Here is a 20,696-nt window from a genome sequence, read left to right on the forward strand (position 1 = left end):
AAACAATCAATAAAATCTACAAAAAGTTAATAAATTTACCAACTCAAATATTTTTAGGTTATGGACATGGCGAGAAACCAAAAACCAATTGGTTGGCTATGGTATGGTTATGGCGTTAGCGTTATAGTATGGCACCATTAATCGATAACATTGATTTCCATAAGGTAAGTTCGATCAGCTGTTTTATCTGGTTATGGTTTTATGGTTATAAGTCACCATTAATTTGACTTTAAATTGAGAACAGCCGCAAAATTTTGCGTTATCGAACAAAGTGGAAGGTTGAAGTCTAGACAACTTTATCGGTAGTTTAAGGGCTAATTAAACTTCCTTAACCCTAACGCCATAGTAACCATGCCCATACCCATAATCATCTCCAATGTGATCGATTAATGGTGCCTTAACCTAAAAATCGTGAAAATTTCATAAAAATGAAGAAAACGCAAAAAATTACAAACATATTCCACAAAAAATAAGTCTGTTAGTCATAACGTATCCAAAACCATGAAGAAAATCTACAAAAAGTTATTAAATTCACCAACTCAAATATAATTAGGTTATGGACATGGCGAGAAACCAAAAACCAATTGGTTGGCTATGATAGGGTTATGGCGTTAGCCTTATGGTACGGCACCATTAATCGATTACCTTGATTTCCATAAGGTAGGTTCGAACAGCTGTTTATCCGGTTATGGTTTTATGGTTGTAAGTCACCATTAATTGGCCCTTTAAATTAGAGCTGAAAAATGGACCGAAATATAGTTTTTGGTTTTCAAATATGCTGCATATAGCATATTTTCTATATAAAGCTCTAGTGTGCACTAGAATCAGGACCGTAGGGCCAACTCACGTTCTGTGAAGTGATAAAATGAAAAAAAAACATACAAAAATTTGTTCAAATGCATGAAAATTCATTTTTATTTGGGCCCGTGTGTACATATGTATATTTTCCTACATCCTCTCGATAAAATAACACACCTACACTGTTGGCATAATAAGCTGGCCATGGCTGTAGTCAATTGTCAAGTAATCGATAATAACATGAAAAGAAAGTAAGCAGAAATAAAGTATATTTTTGGTAAAATAAAGTGTAAATTGCGGTCGTAATTTATACTTGTGAAAGTATTCTAAAGCGTTTGATATCTGCTTTCAAAGCATATTTTCGATAGCTTTTAAATGAGTAACGCAAACCTTCCCCATGCAATTGCAAAAGTGATGTCTTACAAGACAAAACAAAACGCCTTGTGACTGAATCCTTTGTCTTCGTCTATACTAAATATATTAGAGCGAATTACATCGTTTTTTTGGACGTATATCTTTACAGCACATGGATCGTCCACTACGTAGACAAAAGATTTCGGAGATATTCAACCCCATCAGCAGCAAATACCTTTGTATTAGACTGCTTTACTAATTAGTTGGTGGGTGATATGTAAGATATTTAATTGACCTTAAACAAATGAAATTAACGTTACAGATTTACATAATATATACATATATATTTTATTTAGCAACTAAAAGGAAAAACCACGAATCAGTAAATCAGTTTTAAGATGCCGTCGCTACGTCAAAAGGTCACAACATATTTTCGTCAATTAAGTTTTATTGCTGAACCACGAGATAGTCCAAGAGATACCCGAAAATCAACTGATGATGACAATTTTATCATTAAGTATTTAGAAGGACGCATGGACCGTCAGTTTGTGGCTGGTCCAGAAATCTATAATGGACAAACACCAACTGATTTACCAGATTTAAACATTGGTAATTATCCAACGGGTCCCACCACAATAACTGCCGCCTGTACTGGTCCAGATGAAGGACTTACAGGCATCAAACGATCAAAATTGCATTTAAGTGCAAGTTATGCAGATGACATAGATTTCATTGATACTACACAAGAAAATGATGATTGCTTTGAGGTGCGCAAAAGTATAAATACTACAACAAACAGCGGCAATCAATATAAATTTAATTGTTTTAATGGAGGTAGTAGTGGCGGCTCGTCACGTAAATTAAGTAATAGCGCTAACATCACATCAAACGGGACAACCAACGATCAAAATGCAAATAAACCAACAACTGGTATGCGTTCACGCAAAAATTCTCGTACTAGTATTTGTAATCTTAAGCACCAGCAGAGCAGCACTAATCAGGCCGATAGTAATTTTAAAATTTCCAAGACTTCCACAACGTTACCAACCAAAAAAGCTGATGAAGATAAAAAAACTTCAACAGAAAATGCTAATAAATCCACAACGATTGTGGTAAGTATGGTGAGTACTACACGACTTCCTCCTACTACCAAAAATGCAACTATTGATCAAAATAATAAGAACATTTTGAATTCAACTGCTGTTGATGGAGAACAATCAAATGCTTTGAAGGTAGTTTCTGCTCATACGAGGGTTGCAACTGAAAAAGATAGTACCACAAAAGTGTTGCTAGACAATACTACAGAACGTTTATTGCTGGAAGCGGTTTCCAATCAAACGACAGATACAACAAATTGTGAAAATATTTGTAGTAGCTTTATATTTGCCGACGCTATAGCAGGTGTAAGCGATTGGCATATGGAAACTGATTATGCATATGGTATATCAGTGTCCCTCTACGAAACTAACATGCTAACAAAAGAGCCCATGGGTAGTCCAATAGCGGACTGCTATGGCATTGTAGTGCGTGAAAACGCTGCTGCAATGGCTCTAGCTGATGGTGTTAATTGGGGTGATGGCGCACGTTTGGCGGCACGCTCAGCTGTAAATGGGTGTCTTGATTATTTGGATCGTGCAATATTTGGATTCGCGACTGAATGTATGGTGACATCTACTACAGAAGTATATGTTAGTCTGCTACGTAGCTTATGGGAGGGACATGGCTGTATACTCGAGGTGGGTGGTTCATTAAGTACGCTAACAATAGCTGTAGTATTACCACTAGCTGCAGTAAGTGAACATGTGAATGATGAAAATGTAGTAGAGAAGTATGTTGTATGCGCATGTAATGTTGGTGACTCATTAGGATATGTATATTCGAAAAAATATGGCGTACGCGAAATAACACAAGCATCACATGATATAACATCAATGCGTGATATGCGCGATGCATTAGGTGCGCTCGGGCCAGCCGATGGCAATAAGCCGGAATTGGGTAATTTAACATTTTCAATGACTGTGTTGGAGAAAGGTGATATCGTATTTTTAACATCGGATGGTATAAGTGATAACTTTGATCCAGTTGTTGGAAAATTTGCTGAAGCATGGACACCAGATGTTAAATTGCTTTCAACAAATTCAAAAACACAACAACATAATTTGGCACCAAAGCGTCAAAATAAAAGTGCATCATCTATTTATGCACGGCTGCAACATACACACACATCACATAACAATAACCAAAAACAAAGAAGAAGCAGCGGCGAAACAGAATCACTGCCGACATCACCAGCAGTAAGCGGTGATACACGTTTACAGCGTACAAAAAAATCATCGCCCTCGTCCACAACACGTGAGTCTGCTGTTGCTGAAACTGCAGCTCGTGCTGCGTATGTTCCTAGTCGTCCAAAGTATATGCGTTCACATACTGTGATAGAGCCGCGACGCATTACTCCGACAGGACAGCACCATGCTGCTCATAGGCACCAAGCAGTTCAGCATACTCCCACACTTTTACCAAAGATACCAAAGTCGGTTGCTGGCTTACCTCTGGTGACTGGACCGCAACGTCATGCACTAACGCTCTATCGCCTGGAAGATTTGTTGAGTTATGGTATAAATGGTACATTTTCACCCTGTACATCTGCTCGTCGTTTGTGTCATTTACTTATCGATTTTGCACGTATGATTACATCGGCACGTCGAAAGACACTGGAGCAACGCGAACTATTTTATAAATTATCAACAGGTCCAGATGGTATTAAGCGTGAAGTTGCACTAAATCGTATGCAGCATCGTGTGGCACGTAAACGGGTGATTGATAGCGCTACATTTTCAGCGCTGCCTGGTAAATTAGATCATGCGACAGTAGTGGCTTACACCGTAGGAATTGCTCGTAATAATACGATTAGCGGTTGCAGTAATGATGAAAGTGGCAATGAAAGAGGTGGTGAAAATGTTGCTGCATCTACTTCAAATGCGGCTGGTTTATTGCAATCAAAGGATTTTAATGAAACTAACTTTTAAGTTTAACAAACGGTGAAAAAAAAAAGAGAAATTATAAAATGCTACCTATGCTCACAAAATAATGTAGGTACATATTTAAACATATTATTAATACTTAGTAAATAGATGTAGTGATATGTAGTCAGAGCTGGGTTAATTCAAACGCATCACAAATACATTCCTCAGTGTTGTAGAAATACACACAGAGTATTCAAAGAAAGGTAACTTTTCGAAACAGCACGACTCACAATGTTTTCAAATATTTTTGTACCTTAAGCGAGCAAGTCAAAAAACTGCCTTACTGTAAACCATACCAAATAAGTACAAGTACAAGGTACTGTAAATCGTCATATGATTCATTATGAACTTATTATTATGTAAGCTTTTATCAAATACAAAAAAAGGCGGTAGTTATGTATTATGTATTTTAAAATTTAATGTGAACTCGGACGGGTGTACGCCTGGAAAATTTATGTTTTCGAGAGCATGCACATTGAAATTTAGTCCGCCCCTCAATCTTTTGCTATAGTTTTAGTCATTGGAAATTCATACAAGTGGCGAATGTTTGATAAAAACGTTCACAATAGTAAACAACCTCGATCACCTGTTCAATCGCTGTTCGATTACTTAAATCATTTGCTCAATAGTGTTTTTCAAACATTTTTGTAGAGTTCGTCGGAGTGGTTGTGCAGTGTCATCCTCGGCTCAACTGCAATTTGTCGGACTTTTTTAGTTGAGCTGAAAATTTAAAGAGGCCTCAAGGTTGGCTTTGTGCTTCCTTCTGGCGTTCTGGCGTTTTGGCGGAGTTGGGAGTGGCAATGCCTCCCTGGCCTGGAGTGAGGATGGTGTCTTTGCACTCCTAACAGGAATCAGTGTTAAAAATAACTTTGAAATACATATTCACCCTGATCGCGAGTTTTATTTTCACCCGAAAATATTCACAGTTTTTGTTCACCCTATCGTAGAGGGCAACTCTTTGTTCGGGCGAAATGAACAGCGGGGAAACCCAAATTTTTTCACTTATATTTTACAGGCGAACGAGAGGGAAAAAAATTTAAGTAATTTTTTGTTTTGAAATTTGATACTCTTATAATTATATGATCTTTTATTATTAGAAATAAATCAATAAATAATGCACAATCGGAAGCTGAGTGGAAGAAGTGAAATTCCTGTATTGCTGTAAATTCTATTTTTTATGACAACGTATCAGTCGGCCAAGTTATCCATTGTGGACAAAGCAACGGTTCCAAAATGTTGAGCACCTCACTGAAACAAGATTGGCTAAAACCCACTTCATGGTCCTTTCCGACGCCTTTTCCCTATGCGAAAAAACGAAGACATGTACACAATTTTACATTTGATACTCCAAATTTTTGCTTCAATGGTGGCAAGGAGTGGTACGAATAACTAGCAAATATTAGAATGCCGACTTGTTTAGCCTGTAATATTGGCGAAAACTAATTGAAAAAAATTAACTGGTTATTCAAATGTGCTGAAAATAGTAATTTTTAGCTTACAGTGAATCATTTAGCTCCAAAGGGTTAGAACTGTCCCTTAATTGCCTCCAAACCGCTTTCACATTTACACTTACTCACAAAAGTATTTTGCACCGGATTTTTTGCAAATTTCAGCAAGTTTTCCTTAAGTTAAATTATTTTCGCAATTTTTTTATGAAAAAAAATGTTAATACATAATAGAGGAAATATAGGTTAAAGTTCAAAGTTTTACTGAAAATTCAGGAAAATTCGGCAAATTTTCATCAAAGTTTTGAACTTTTCCCCAAGAATTTTCAGAATTTTTCTTAATATGCAGTTTTGTAGCTCATTCAATTCTAGTATAATAATGTACTAATCTTAATCCGCTAAAGAGACTTCCCGATTTTTGGCCATTTTTTTCCTAGCGGACCTTCGTTTTTTCCCATATAAAAAACAAATCCGTTCTAAAGTTCATAAAAAAATTGCGAAATAATTTAACTTAAGGAAAACTTGCTGAAATTTGCAAAAAAATCGGATGCAAAATACTTTTGTGAGTAAGTGTATGTATATTCTCCTCACGCTCAATCAATACCAACCTAAGTGCAATACTAAACATTATTTTATAAATTTTTTATTTCTATTTTTGTTGTATTTTAAGGAAATATATGCTTGGTTACAAAATTTACACAATTGTGAGTAAATTATTTGTTCACTGCCAATTCGCAATAGAGCATCAGCTGTTTCGAAGTGAACTTTTGTTCGCCCGAAATTGTCGATAGGCGGAAAAAGTTCACCCGAACAAAAGAAGTGAAAGCGAACACTTTTCCGCGTGAACTTCGCGATAAGGGTGATTACTTTTTTGTGCCTGGCGTGGTGCCTTTTAAAAACCTAATTACTATTGATTTTATGCATGGCGTGGTGCTTTTTAAAAAACCATAAAAAATTAACATTCCGAGAAATAACGGAACTTAAATATTCAATAACGGAGCTATTGTGAATAACGGAGGAACATGTGAAATAAACGTCAATATTGAAAGACCATTTTGATTCTGTATCTGGCGCTATGGTCATAGAACCCCGCCATTAATCTCAAATCTCACAAAAAAAAAACATTTTTGTAGACGACTGGTATATTGCATTATTTACATATTTTAAAAAGTTTGCTTAACTGGCTGCTCACATTTAATCTTTTAACTAGATTTTAGAAATGTATATTAATATGTAGTCCAATTTTCAGTATACACATTCAAAAGAAAAGCTGATTTGAAACACAAATGGGCAATTCATGGCACTTCAACTTAATAACCGCGATAAAGAAACAAACCTTTCTTCCATTCTCCCCTGCAAAAATCGCGAGTACTCCATGCATGCATGTATGGAGTACTCGCTATGGACCAAACGAGTGCTCCAAAATTAACCACAATTCATACAAAAAATATGGTGCAATTAACACTGCGACACTGGACCATATACTCCAGTTCCGCATTACATCAGAATAATCGATGGAGTACCCACAGTCCAATAGTTGTGTAGTGATTACAATCGTTAAAAACGACCAATAATCGGCTTACAATATGTTCGTGTAGAAATTGAGTTGGTCCATTGCTGCATTACAGTGGAGTATAATCGTATGTACTCCAGTGGACCACACGATCCAACGATTTTTACAGGGTCTGACCATTCGAAACAGCCGTTCTCCCATGGTCAGCTATTATTGACAGGTAGGCATGGCAATGGAGGAATAGAAAGATTTTTCACTTGTATGAATTCACAATGATTTTAGTTTCATAATTTTTAGAATTCAATCTTACTTTAATTTAAATTTTGATATTATTATTGAAAGGTAGGCATGGCAAATGGAGGAATAGAATTCAATCTTACTTTATTTTAAATTTTGATGTACAATATATATACTTGCATTCTGCGAATTTCTAACATTTGCACTTTGATTTAAATAGACCCCTATCCCGGTTTCTGTAAAAACACGGACAAAATAGTCGTTTATGGGGGATCTTATTTTGGTGCACTTACGATCTACGTTTTGATCAGGGATACTAATTCGGTTCCGGGTACGGTCTGCTACCATTTCAAGTTCAAATTCAATTTCGATTCCAGTCCCAGTTTAGGTATGCTTTGAGTTCGGGTTTCACTTCCGGTTTCGATGGATTTTGTTCCAGTTTCGGTCCAGGTTCTGATTTCAACCCGGCGTCTGTCCGGTTCCGGTTCTGATTTCGATTGCTACTTCAGTTTCGGCCCGCTTTCGTACTTTTCCTTTCCTTCCTCTCATTTTCCTTTCATTTTCCTCTCATTTTTACCTCTCTTCTGTTTCAATTCCTTGACTTTCATTCCGTATCTACGGCGAAAACCAAAAGCATCGTTATTATATTGCTTTCCACCTTTCTTCTCTTTCATCTTTACATTTACTTTTCCTTCCCATTTCTCCTTTACTTGCGCTCATAAAAACTCAACTATATACATTTTTCTAAAATTATAAATACACTTAAATTTACATTGTGAACTACTTTTTACAGTTACGTGTAATTTTTAATGAAGATTAATTGAATTTCTAACTATACCTCTACGACGTAGCCCTGTTGGTAAAGTCTTTTGTGAAAGCGGAAAAAAATTTAAATTTTCGCAACTGTTAAAATTAAGCAGAATGAAGAACATTAAAGAAGTATCGTCGGCTTAGAGTGTAAGGGTGCCAAGTATCATTCCATCAAAAAATACTTTTTGATACAGTTTAAAGAGCAGCAGATACTACATCAACCAGACAAAACAGTAGCATCATATGTAGTATGTTATATGATTTCAAGGAAAAATTAAATCAGTTTTTTGCCTGCCTTGACGCCTCATTCAGTCTATATGAGGTCTCCATAGACCGGCCATTTCAACCTTGCAGATTTACAGAAGAAGCCGACAACACATACATATATGGTGTCATGTGATGGGTTTGGCGAATTTTATATAACTGGCTCATACTCGACCATAATCTACAGCAATTTTTAAATAAGTACACTTGCGAATCTCCATGTAGCACATGCCTGAGCATGGAAAGCGGCCCATTAATCTCGCGATCAAACCAAAAATTACAAAAATATAAGTATACTTATAATCAACATAGAAGTACATACATCAAGTTTATGTATAAGTAATTGGCGAGCGTATTTTAAATATAAAAGAAAAAGTATTATCCTTGTAACAAGCAACATTTTAGCGGTAATAGTGTAGAACAGGGGTCGACTGCTAATACGCTAGCAAAAATATCGAGACAGGTGTCAAATGACGCGTATTAATAATCCAAAGGCGGAAAATAAAAATGTTAACTCGTTCAAAAGATATTAACGAAAAACCGTAAAATGGCGCTTATAAAAAATTACCCTGGCCGGTCGACCAATGGGGTGGGATCAAAATTAAATCCGTGCAAAATCGCTTTGTAGACAAAATTTTTTTCAGTGCACAACAACATTATAACAATCACATGAAATTTGCCAACTTAAAGTGCAAATATCTTCGGACAGAGAATTTTTCTTTTCCGCCTTCGGATTATTGTTGTCGAAGTTAATACGCGTCTTTTGACACCTCCCGATATTTTTTTTTTGAGTTTGCGTATGTAGATCGCTTCGTTTCCACGTCCCGTATGCCATTTATAAAACTCTGGATTTTTACCCTCTCGGTGTATTCCACGGGTGCATCTGCATTTGCGAGATGAGCCAATCTTTCAACATCCGAGGCAAACTCCTGCAAAGTCTCATTCGCTCTTTGGTGACGGTATTTGCAACTCAATTTGGTATATCTGTTTTCTATTCTCGCTTCCATAGGGTCTCTCGACAGCAGCCATCAATGCTTCATAGTTGTTCCGCTCTCCTTCGGGAATCGTCTGTAGGATTTCGGCTGCTGGCCCCTTCAATGCTACGAATAGAGCTTTTTCTTTTCATTCCAGTTCAGCATTCCAGTTGTTCACTGCTGCGGTCTTCTCAAACTGTAGTTTAAAGACCTGGAAAGCAACAGAACCGTCAAAAGATGGAGTTTTTACCTTCGGATTGCTTGCTGAAACAGCTGGGCGATTTAATTGCAACTCCTGTATACGACTTCTCAAAGCTTCTATCTCAGCATCAATCTTGTCCTCGAGCTGCACAATTTTTGTATCCTGTGCTTTCAGCTTTGATGTTACCCTTGCTTCCTGTGCTTCCAACTGCGAAGACATTTGCGCCACCTGCAATGATAAGCGCTCCTTTTGTCCTTCCATCTTAGATGTAATCTTTGTCGACTGTCATTCCAGTTGCGATGACATGTTGGTGGATATTTGTAATGACATTTCGGACATTTGTGCCGATATTGCAACCAATATCATGTTCAGGTCTGTGTTAGCCATTGTCTGCGGTGTTTCATTTTTCTCCTCCAATTTTGTTGCCTCATCGCCATCAAGATGAAAGACATGCTCTTCCACGTCAATTCCTTCTAATTCCATTGCCTGTCGTAGTCGTTCCTGAAGTTCTAGTTTAATGCCGGTTGTATTCAATCCACGGCTCTCCAACTCCTTCTTCATTTGCTGGATCTTCAATTCACTTAACTTTGCCATGTCCAAGTTGTATTCAAAATCTCCAGAATTTATTCAACAATTCCTCTTCTGACACCAATTGTAACGAATTTACTGCAATTCCCCTTATTTGCAACCTTCTGCTACGTTCGAATCACTAAACTGTTGAATAAATAACTTCACTATTCAATAATGCAAAATGGCCTTTATTAAAGTACTTCCGAATAACACTACTATTGCTCGCCAGATAGCGTCTTAAATCAAACTGATTGTCGCGCCGCTACTGTTGCGGCATTTTATACTCTGTGATTTCTCGTTTGCATACTTCTAGGCTCTTCCAGAATTTACTTAGTTAATGCTATACAATTATAACTACAGATGCACGTGTATAGCTCTCACATGCGCGTGTATTTGTGAGCTACACTTCCTCAATTATAATTGCATACTTTTGGAAGCATCTCAGATAAGATATCTGCATGTGTTTGTGCGTTGCTTCTCCGCTGCGTGTACGTTCATATGTGTAGACATAATGATTGAATTATTGATGTGCATACAAGTCACTGCTTAGCATCGGCTTAGAGATGATGGTATCCCTTAGTGCTGCTAATATTCGTTACAGTATTAGTAATCCGAAGGCGGAAAATAAAAACGACCCAGGGTCCCTCCGAAACCGGTGGTGGGATCCATAGTATTTTTGCGTAGAACTCCTTTCTGCGTTGGCGGCCTTCGGCCCCGCTTATAAAAAATTGCCCTGGCCGGTCCACCAATGGGGTGGTATCAAAATTATGTGCATGCAAAATCCGTTTGTACACGAAATTTTTTTCAGTGCACAACAACATTACAACAACCACATGAAAATTGCCAATTTCAACTGCAAATATCTCCGGACAGAGAATTTTTCTTTTCCGCCTTCGGATTGTTGTCGAAGTCAATACGCGTCTTTTGACACCTCTCGATATTTTTGGAAACGTTAAAAATTAAACTGTCAATCTTTTTTGGGTAATAGTCTAGAACAGGGGTCGACTGCTAATACGCGTACAAAAATGTTGGAAGAGGTGTCAAACGGTCTTGACAACAGTATTGTAACGAATTTACTGCAATTCCCCTTATTTGCAACCTTCTGCTACGTTGGAATCACCAAATTGTTGAATAAATAACCCCACTATTCAATAATGCAAAATGGCCTTTATTAAAGTACTTCCGAATAACACTACTATTGGTCGCCAGATAGCGTCTTAAATCAAACTGATTTGTCTCGCCTCTACTGTTGCGGCCTTTTATATTCTGTGATTTCTGGTTTGCATGCTTCTAGGCTCTTCCAGAATTTACTTAGTTACTGCTATATAATTATAACTACAGATGCACGTGTATAGCTCTCATATGCGCATGTATTTGTGAGCGACACTTCCACAATTATAATTGCATACTTTTGGGAGCATCTCAGATAAGATATCTGCATGTGTTTGTGCGTTGCTTCTCCGCTGCGTTTACGTGCATATGTGTAGACATAATGATTGAATTATTGATGTGCATACAAATCACTGCTTAGCATCGGCTTAGAGATGTTGGTATCCCTTAGTGCTGCTAATATTCGTTACACTGCCCTCCACCAAAGTCTGATCGTCCCGATCAGACAAATCTCTCGATCTAAACGCTGCCAGCCTTTCCAAATGAACCACTTTCATTTTGGTTCGTGGTTTGCCAATGGTTTGTATGCGGTACACTACATCGTTGATCCGTTTTTCAACTTTGTATGGGCCTTTCCAATTACACTGCAATTTCGGGGACAAACCTTTTTTTCGTTGTGGGTTGTATAACAGCACCTAATCTCCTTCCTGAAACCCTTCCGAATTAATTGCTTTATCGTATCTGGCTTTCATCTTGTCACTCATAAACTTTGCTCGTTGCCTTACCAGATCGTGTATCTCTCTCAGCTCTTCTTCCAAGACACCAGTGGATTTCTTGACATTTCTCTCCGCATCGGCATCTATTCCATACTTCAAATCAGCTGGCAGTCGAATGTCATTGCCAAAAATTACCTTTGCTACTTTATTTTCGTGTACTTTTTCGTGTATTATATCTCCAATTTTTTGTCGCACTCCCGCCTAATACGACTTCAGTACTGATGTAAGTGTGTAACCATATTTCAAAAAACTAACGAAATACAAGGAAAATACAATCTAGTTCATGAAAAACAAACGATATTTCGATAGGTTTTTTTGACATTCGGCCGTTTTTTCTTTTTTTTTTCTGACACATGAAAATTTTGTTTTTAGTTTGAAAATTTGGTGCATAAAAACACAATTAAAATCAACTTTCTTGTGAAAAAAGTGAACCATTAGAGACCGAAATAATTTTCGCGTGTTATTTGCATTGTTTTTATTGTTAAGTGTTAATGTAAAAATTAAATGTAAAACATAAACAAAAACATGTCAAACTCACTAAATGTAAAACATAAACAAAAACATGTCAAACTCACTAATTTGGGGGAATAGTGGTCTCGCTTTTTCATGATAGAAATTGTTTTTGTGCTTTGAAGTTCCAATAAAGTTTCGTCAGTTTTTTTAGCTTGGAATCCAAGCAAAAATAAAGTAGTCATATATGTAGGACTTACCTTCTCAAGCCCTATTTCCTTTTATTCACACAACACTGTTTATAAAAGTAACACATTTATTTATAAGAATATTTAATAGTAACATTTAGGTTTTAAAGGTTAAATTATATTAAGTTTAAGTAACGAATCGATTTTAGTATGCGAACGCGAGTTTAACGGCTGACGACAGATTAACGACTCACTTCTATTCAATTCTATTATATTCTCTACTCCTCATTCGTATGACGCTTGCTCCGCCGTGGTGTTGCCACACTGTCAGGATTAATTCCCACATTCGGCCGTCCTGATGGGTTATTGGACCCCAATGACGAACCCCAAGGCTTCACAAACTCGCATACGGTGGTTGTTTTATTTGGTCCCTCGCCATTCCCTAGTTTTTTCACCTCATATCGCCCGTGATTTAACTTAGCGGTTATCTCATACGGTCCTAAATACTTGGCTTTTAACTTCGTATTGGTTCCAAATTGTGTTTTCTTTATGGCAACCAATTCTCCCACTGTATATTATTTTCCTTTCTTTCGTTTCTTGTTAAAATTTTTCTTATTTTCGTTCTGAATTTTATTTATATTTTCCTGCGCTTGTTCTCTTATCATTTCCCTCTCTAAATTTAATTCTTCAATGTTTAACTCATCATATAATTCCCTTAAATCTGGATAATCTGTTCTACGCATCTCTAATCCTGTGAGAACTTTAAACGGAGATGCTTTCGTACTTCTCGGAGCTGTACTGTTTATAATCTGTTGAACTTTGTCGACGTGGCTGTACCAGTGAGCTGGGTCGCTGTGACATAGTTTTGAAATCATGGGTATGACTATCTTGTGAACCCGCTCCACCTGCCCGTTACCGCGAGGTACCCCCGTCGCTATTTGCAAATGTTGTATATTCTCACGCTCACAGTACTCTCTAAACAAGTTCGATGTAAACGCACTTCCCCTATCCGACACGATTCGCTTCGGGTTTCCGAAAGTCGCCGCCTGTTTTTGTAGCCGCTGAACTACTTCCTCTGCCCCAGTGGACTTTGTTGGATATAACCAAACAAATTTGGAAAATCCGTCCACTACTACGAAAATGTGGTTATATTTCTTCCGCGTCTCAGTCAGTGGACCTACGTGGTCTACATGATACGTACCTAGAGGATCGCAAGCTTTGTTGATTGTCGTCAACATCCCTTCCCTTTTCCCTGACTTAGCATCCGTTATGATGCACTCAACGCATCCGTTCACCACCCTACTGACCTTACCGCTCACGTTTGGTATATAATAGTATTTTTCGACCAACTCTTGTGTTTTTTTGGCTGCAAAGTGGCCTTGCTTGTGTGCCAGCCGTATGATCTCATTTTCCATTGACGAAGGTACCACTAACAGCTCTTTGACTACATCTTTGTACAATACGTCGTTTTTCAAAAAATAATTTTCATATTCGTCTTTTTCTAAAACTTTCTTAACAGCCCTAATCCAGTCATCTTCCGCCTGTGCGTCTCGTAATCTATATTTTAGTGAATCTTCGATTATTAGACAATATACACGGCTGAGAGCATCAACATGTCTCATGCGAGTCCCTGCTCTGTGTTCAACTGTATAGTCATACTCCTGCAAGTACATGGCCCATCTCATTATTCTGTCCGTCACGTCTCGTTTGCTCATGGTGAGAGCGAAAGCATTGCAGTCCGTTACAATTTTAAATTTTACGTCTCGGAGATAAATTCTCCATTTCTTCACGGCTGCTATGACCGCCAAAACTTCGAGTTCGTATGAACTGTATCTCTCCTCCGTTGATGTTGTTTTCCTACTCATGTATTCCACTGGGTGTAATAGCCGATCTTCTCCATCCCTTTGCAATAGCACTGCTCCATATCCATACTTCGAGGCATCTGCGTGGACCTCAGTATCCGCCGTCGGATTATACAGCCTTAAAGCGGGTGCGTTCGTCAGAGCCTTCTTCAACTCCTGGATAGCTATCAGATGTTCATCAGTCAAAACAAACTTCGCGTCATTTCTAAGTAAATCTGTCAATGGCTTAGCTACCGTTGCGTAATTACTCACAAACCGCCTGAAAAATGACGTAAGCCCCAAGAACCGTTGAATTTCCTTTTTGCTTGACGGTATCGGAAAGTTTTCAACTGCTCTGGTTTTTTCACTAGACGGTAAAATTTTCCCCATTTCAACGATGTAACCCAGGAAATTTATTTGTCGCTTCAGAAATTGGCATTTTGCCCATTGTATATTTAACCCATATTGGCTTGCGCGCTCTAGAACCAACTTGAGTTTTTTTATACCCTCGTATTCGTCTTTAGACGGAATAACAATATCGTCCATGTATATAATTACCGTACCGTCCCTCAATAAATCATGAAAAATTGCTTGTACGTACCGACAAAATACCGCAGGTGAATTGGATATACCAAAAGGTACGAAACAAAATTCATACTGGCCTGTTTGTGTCACGAATGAAGTATATTTTCTGGAAGCTGACTCTATAGGAACGTGAAAGAATCCATCTTTGAGATCCAAAGTTGTAAAAACTAACGCATCGTACAACTTGTCAAGCACTTCATCGACAACTGTCATAGGAAAATTATCTCGTATTATTTTTTCGTTTATTTTCCTATAATCTACACATAATCTCTTTGATCCGTTCTTCTTAGTAGTGAGTACTATCGGAGAGGCGTATTCGGACGAACTCTTTTGTATAATACCTTCTTCCGACCAGATAGTAATTTGCTCATCTACCCATTTTTGGTCTGCAAAAATCATTCTACGTGGACGCTGATAAACTGGTATTTCATCTGTTAGTATCAGTTTCATTTCCACTGGTGAACTTCTCGATTTCCTAGGCATATAATTGCTTATCAATGCCTCGATTTCTTTTACGTAATTTTCCCCAATGTTCGACAGATCGACATTCTCCTGCTCGACGCCTTCTGTCGCATCCTGTGCCAAACATAACGTTTCAAACTCCTTAAGCCAAATCTCATTGAAGTTAGTGTTATCCCCACCATCTTCAATCACACGCTGATCGTCCACAGAAGTGATGTTGCTACCAACTACCACAGCAGATGGCACGACTGATACCCCCGTATCATCTATCGCTCTTGGCCTCACCACCTCTTCCTGACGCTTACATTCCACCGCAACCGCAGCTACGGCACCTATCAATGACTTAAAATGGATTTGGTCTTCCTTTATTATGAACTCAAATTTCTTTAAAACGTCGCAACCAATAATCGCCGCATATGGTACGTCTCTTTCCCTAACCACATGGAACCGTACTTGTAGAACTGCCTCGTCTACATTTATTTCCGAATAAAAGCAACCCAGTGTCGTGAGTTGGCCTTTCCCTACCCCGCTTAGATGTAGTTTCTCCCGGTCTAGCTCCACATCACCTAGCATTAGGAGTGTGTCATACCTCATTATGCTATATTTGCTACCGGTATCGACCAAAGCAGAAAACGTAATATTATTCATTGTAATATCAAGAAAATAAAAATCGTTAGCTTTCTTTGCTACATTATCAGCTCTACCCTCTTTTATCATGCTCATAGGCTCGCTTTTCACATCTTTAGCCTTTTCTTTGCACTCGTACGAATAGTGTCCAATTTGTTTACATTTGAAGCATTTTACATTGCTTTCTTTTCCACAGCCCTTTGCTATGTGACCCTCTTTGTTGCATTTAAAACAAATTTTTTTAGAACAGTTCTGTTTGTCTTTATTATCACTAAAACTCGCTGGTGATTGAGGTGCACTCGCCTTATTTACCGAATAGTGAGGCCCTTTCACCCTTTCATACACGCGCAATTGTTCTTTTAATTCTTTTAAATTTTTTGCTTGGTATAACATTATTTTATTAGCCCTGGTATCTGGAATTCCCTCTACAAAGTACGAAATAATACTTTGATCATCCAGCGATATGGGTTTGCCCATTTCTATTAAAACGTATAAGTACTCATTCAAACTTTCTTTTGTTTGTTTACGTCTATTTCTTAAAGCGTGATGAATTTCTGCAGCGCATATCCTTTCACCGAATTCGTCAACTAGAGCATTTTTAAGAGAAATCCAATTTCTTACCCCTACTAACCCACGCGCAAATATTTTAGCAGCACCAGTCAAAAGTTGTTTCGCATAAACAAACTTTTGCAACTGATTCCAGCCCACTGTATCAGCCACGTCTTCAAACTCAACAATCCAATGTTTCACGTCAATGGAATTGTCACCGCTAAACGCAGATATGCTCTCTTTGATATCACGAAGTGTGAAAGCAACCCTATCTGTTCTATTTATTTGCAACGCCCCTGCACCTGCATTTGCTACTGTTGTAAACGAATGTTCACTACCATCATCACTCTGATCATTTACTTCATTCGAATTGAAATGTGCTAATAACCTATCTTGCAAATCTCTCTTTAACCCGTTTGCATTCAAATTGAGCTCTCTCAATTTCGCTCTTAAGTCGTCAACCGTCAACGCTCTTATTTCACTTGCTTCCATTTTCGCAATATTTTCAAACCCAATACAAATCAAATCAAAGAGTAAAATGAAAATGCAAAATTAGATACATACATTAGCGCATACAAATATTATTCTTACGACTAGCTGCTTCTATTGTCTTCTGCTGTGCTATCGGCTTCGCCCTTCGTTGTTGCTCCTGATGTTCTTGTTGTTGTTGCTGCTACTGATGTCTTCGGTTCTGGCTTGGTGTGATATTTACTTTGTTTTTATATCTTGTGTTTGTTGATACTTTTCTTCAACCTTTAGTTTGAATTATTTTACTTTTTGTGTTACCACTATTGTCTTTACTTTTTGAGTTTGCTTTATTCTCTAATTTTTATTTTTTGTGGCTGCCGATTTGATTTTCGTTTTCACTTTGTCTTGTTTTCTATGTTTACTTTATTCTCTCATTTTTCACTTTTGTCGTTACTGCCGATTCTATTTTCGGATTGCCGTTAGGACGCTGGCTTGGCTTTGCATTGGCTTCGCGGAATTCAAAAATTTACCGGACACTGGTATTTATGTATGTACATATGTTGTATGTACTTATCCATATAATTATGTACACATGGCTTCCTCGCTTTCTTATGGAGATAACTGTACACTTTCCAACAATTTTTCCCCCGGTTTTCTTCCGAGAAGACTACAAATTTTTTGCATACGTGCTTACAAATTTTTGAAAACGTTTTCTACACTTCTATGAGGTACTGTACCTCTTACAACCCTTTTCCCACACTGAATTTTCTTCGAGAATATTTCACATTTACATACATAAGTGCGTTAGCTTGCACTTCGTCCAAATTCACTTCACCTAAAATTTTCTTATAAATGCATTTCATGCATTTTGTCCACGACGCTGCACAATACAATAAATGTATGCGCAATCGCCCGTTCTAAACTTTTTATTTTCCAATTCACTTACGCGGATTTTCGCATCGCGACCGTTCTTAGCATCTTTTTTTTCACCGCGTACTTATCAAAAATTTGGCTATTTTTTCGTAGTACAATCGCGGTTGAGCCCCCAATTTTGTAGGACTTACCTTCTCAAGCCCTATTTCCTTTTATTCACACAACACTGTTTATAAAAGTAACACATTTATTTATAAGAATATTTAATAGTAACATTTAGGTTTTAAAGGTTAAATTATATTAAGTTTAAGTAACGAATCGATTTTAGTATGCGAACGCGAGTTTAACGGCTGACGACAGATTAACGACTCACTTCTATTCAATTCTATTATATTCTCTACTCCTCATTCGTATGACGCTTGCTCCGCCGTGGTGTTGCCACACTGTCAGGATTAATTCCCACATATATGCTTAAGCCATCAAGAATAATGATATGTGTGTATCCCACTCCTTATGGTACTTGTCTACTACTTTCCTTAAATGCTCCTCCAATGTTCTATTGAAACGTTCCACCATACCATCGGACTGAGGATGCAATACAGTTGTCCGTGTTTTTCGAATGCCCAACTTCTTAGACATTTCTTGGAACACAGCTGATTCAAAATTCCTGCCTTGGTCGGAATGTAACTCCATTGGTACACCATACCTTGCAACCCAATCGTTTGTAACCACTTCTGCTACTGTTTCCGCTTCTTCGTTTGGGATTGGGTATACCTCTGGCCATTTACTGAAATAATCCATAACCACCAGGACGTATTTGTTTCCGCGGTTGCTTGTAGGAAATGGACCTGCGACATCCATGGCGATCCTTTCAAATGCTGCACCTGAAATATACTGCTTCATCTGGCCATGACTTCGTGTTTTGGGCCCTTTCGCTCTGTTGCAAACCTCGCAGTTGGCAATCCACTCGGTGACCGACTGACGGCAACCAACCCAATAGAATCTCTGCTTAATTTTCTCGAGCGTCTTCGTGATTCCAAGCTGACCTCCACTTGGACCATTATGCAGCTCGCTGAGCACGTCAGGAATCCTCTTTCTGGGAACAACTATCAGTTCCTTCTTGCATTGACCATCCTCACTCCCCCATACTCGATGCAAGCAACCGGATATCAATTCTAAACTATTCCACTGTGCCCAATATGACTTCGCAATGGGTATCTCTGCTGACATCTCTCTGCTTGGTCTTTCGTTTCGTTCGAGCCCTTGCATAACATGTGACAGATCTGTATCTTCTAGCTGACACTTTCTTAGTTGTTCCTTGTCCCATTCATCCGTACACGTTATAGTCATTAGCCGGACATCTATAATGTCTTCTTTAGCCTCGGCCTTTGAACAGTGCTTGCATTCCAAACTACATGGTCTTCGTGACATTGCATCAGCATTTCCATGAGTACTACCTTTTCGATGCTCAATGGAAAAGTCATAGCTTTGGAGTCGCTCGATCCACCGCGCCAATTGTCCTTCCGGATTACGGAACTGCAGAAGCCATTTCAACGCTGCGTGATCTGTCCTGACGCGGAATCGCTGGCCGTAGAGGTATTTGTGGAAATGTTTAATGTACTCTACCAGTGCCAAGAGCTCTCTCCGTGTAATGCAATAGTTCCTCTCTGGTTTTCCAATCGAACGGCTGTAGTATGCAACTACCTTCTCCTGTCCATCGACCAGTTGTGATAAAACGCCTCCTATAGCATATCCACTCGCATCTGTATCTAGAAGAAATGTTGCTCCTGGAATCGGATATGCCAACATTGGGGCAGGGCACAAACGCTCCTTTAATGTTTGGAAAGCTACTTCTTGCTCCTTCTTCCATTCAAAAGCTTTATTTTTTCTTGTAAGCTCATGGAGGCTGGAAAAGTTTGCACAAATCGGCGGTAATATGTGCACAGCCCAAGGAATCTTCTCAATTAATGCAGGTTCAGTGGTCTTGGCCAATCCTTTACTGCCTCCATCTTTTCATTCGCAGTACAGATGCCTTCTGTCGTTACCTTGTGACCCAAATAATTTACTTCTTTTTTAAACAGCGAACACTTTTTGGGACTTAGTTTCAGACCAGCGCCAGCTATTCTCTGGAAAACTTCCTCTAAGTATTTAAGATGTTCATCAAAGTTCTTTCCCAATACGATGATGTCGTCCAGGTACACCAAGCATGTTTTCCAATGTAGTCCTTTCAATACCTGATCCATGAGTCTCTCGAAAGTAGCTGGTGCATTACATAGTCCAAAGGGCATTACTGTAAATTGCCAAAGACCATCTCCCACGCTGAAGGCTGTTTTCTCTTTGTCTGCCTCCTTCACCTCCACTTGCCAGTAGCCACTTTTCAAGTTCAGTGTGGAAAACCATTTCGTACCAGAGAGCGGGCCCAGAGTGTCGTCAATTCTTGGCAATGGGTAGCTATCCTTTTTCGTAACGTCATTCAACTTCCGGTAGTCCACGCAAAATCTCATTTTTCCATCCTTCTTCTTTACAAGTGCTACCGGTGAGCTCCATGGACTAGCTGATGGTTCGATGACGCCGCTG

The 20,696-nt window shown here is 38.5% G+C and overlaps 1 protein-coding gene across 3 annotated transcripts; it reads left to right on the forward strand.

Moving 5' to 3' along the window:
* Positions 1–1,032: 1,032 nt before the first annotated feature.
* Positions 1,033–7,719, forward strand: LOC137250753 (PP2C-like domain-containing protein CG9801). 3 transcript variants are annotated; one of them, XM_067784134.1, is made up of 2 exons: positions 1,033–1,429; positions 1,509–7,719. In XM_067784134.1, exon 2 carries the CDS (start codon positions 1,551–1,553, stop codon positions 4,176–4,178), a length of 2,628 nt encoding a protein of 875 aa, XP_067640235.1. In that variant the 5' UTR covers positions 1,033–1,429; positions 1,509–1,550; the 3' UTR covers positions 4,179–7,719. The 3 variants fall into 3 exon arrangements, with proteins under 3 accessions (XP_067640235.1, XP_067640237.1, XP_067640236.1); XM_067784136.1 differs by having other exon boundaries at positions 1,033–1,418; positions 1,475–7,719; XM_067784135.1 differs by having other exon boundaries at positions 1,033–1,418.
* Positions 7,720–20,696: the final 12,977 nt, after the last annotated feature.

Source organism: Eurosta solidaginis, chromosome 4 (assembly GCF_040869045.1).
Source record: "Eurosta solidaginis isolate ZX-2024a chromosome 4, ASM4086904v1, whole genome shotgun sequence".
Taxonomy (NCBI): domain Eukaryota; kingdom Metazoa; phylum Arthropoda; class Insecta; order Diptera; family Tephritidae; genus Eurosta; species Eurosta solidaginis.

Coding starts and splice junctions, on each gene's coding strand:
- LOC137250753 (XM_067784134.1), top strand. CDS start 1,551: ATGCCGTCGCTACGTCAAAAGGTCACAACATATTTTCGTCAATTAAGT.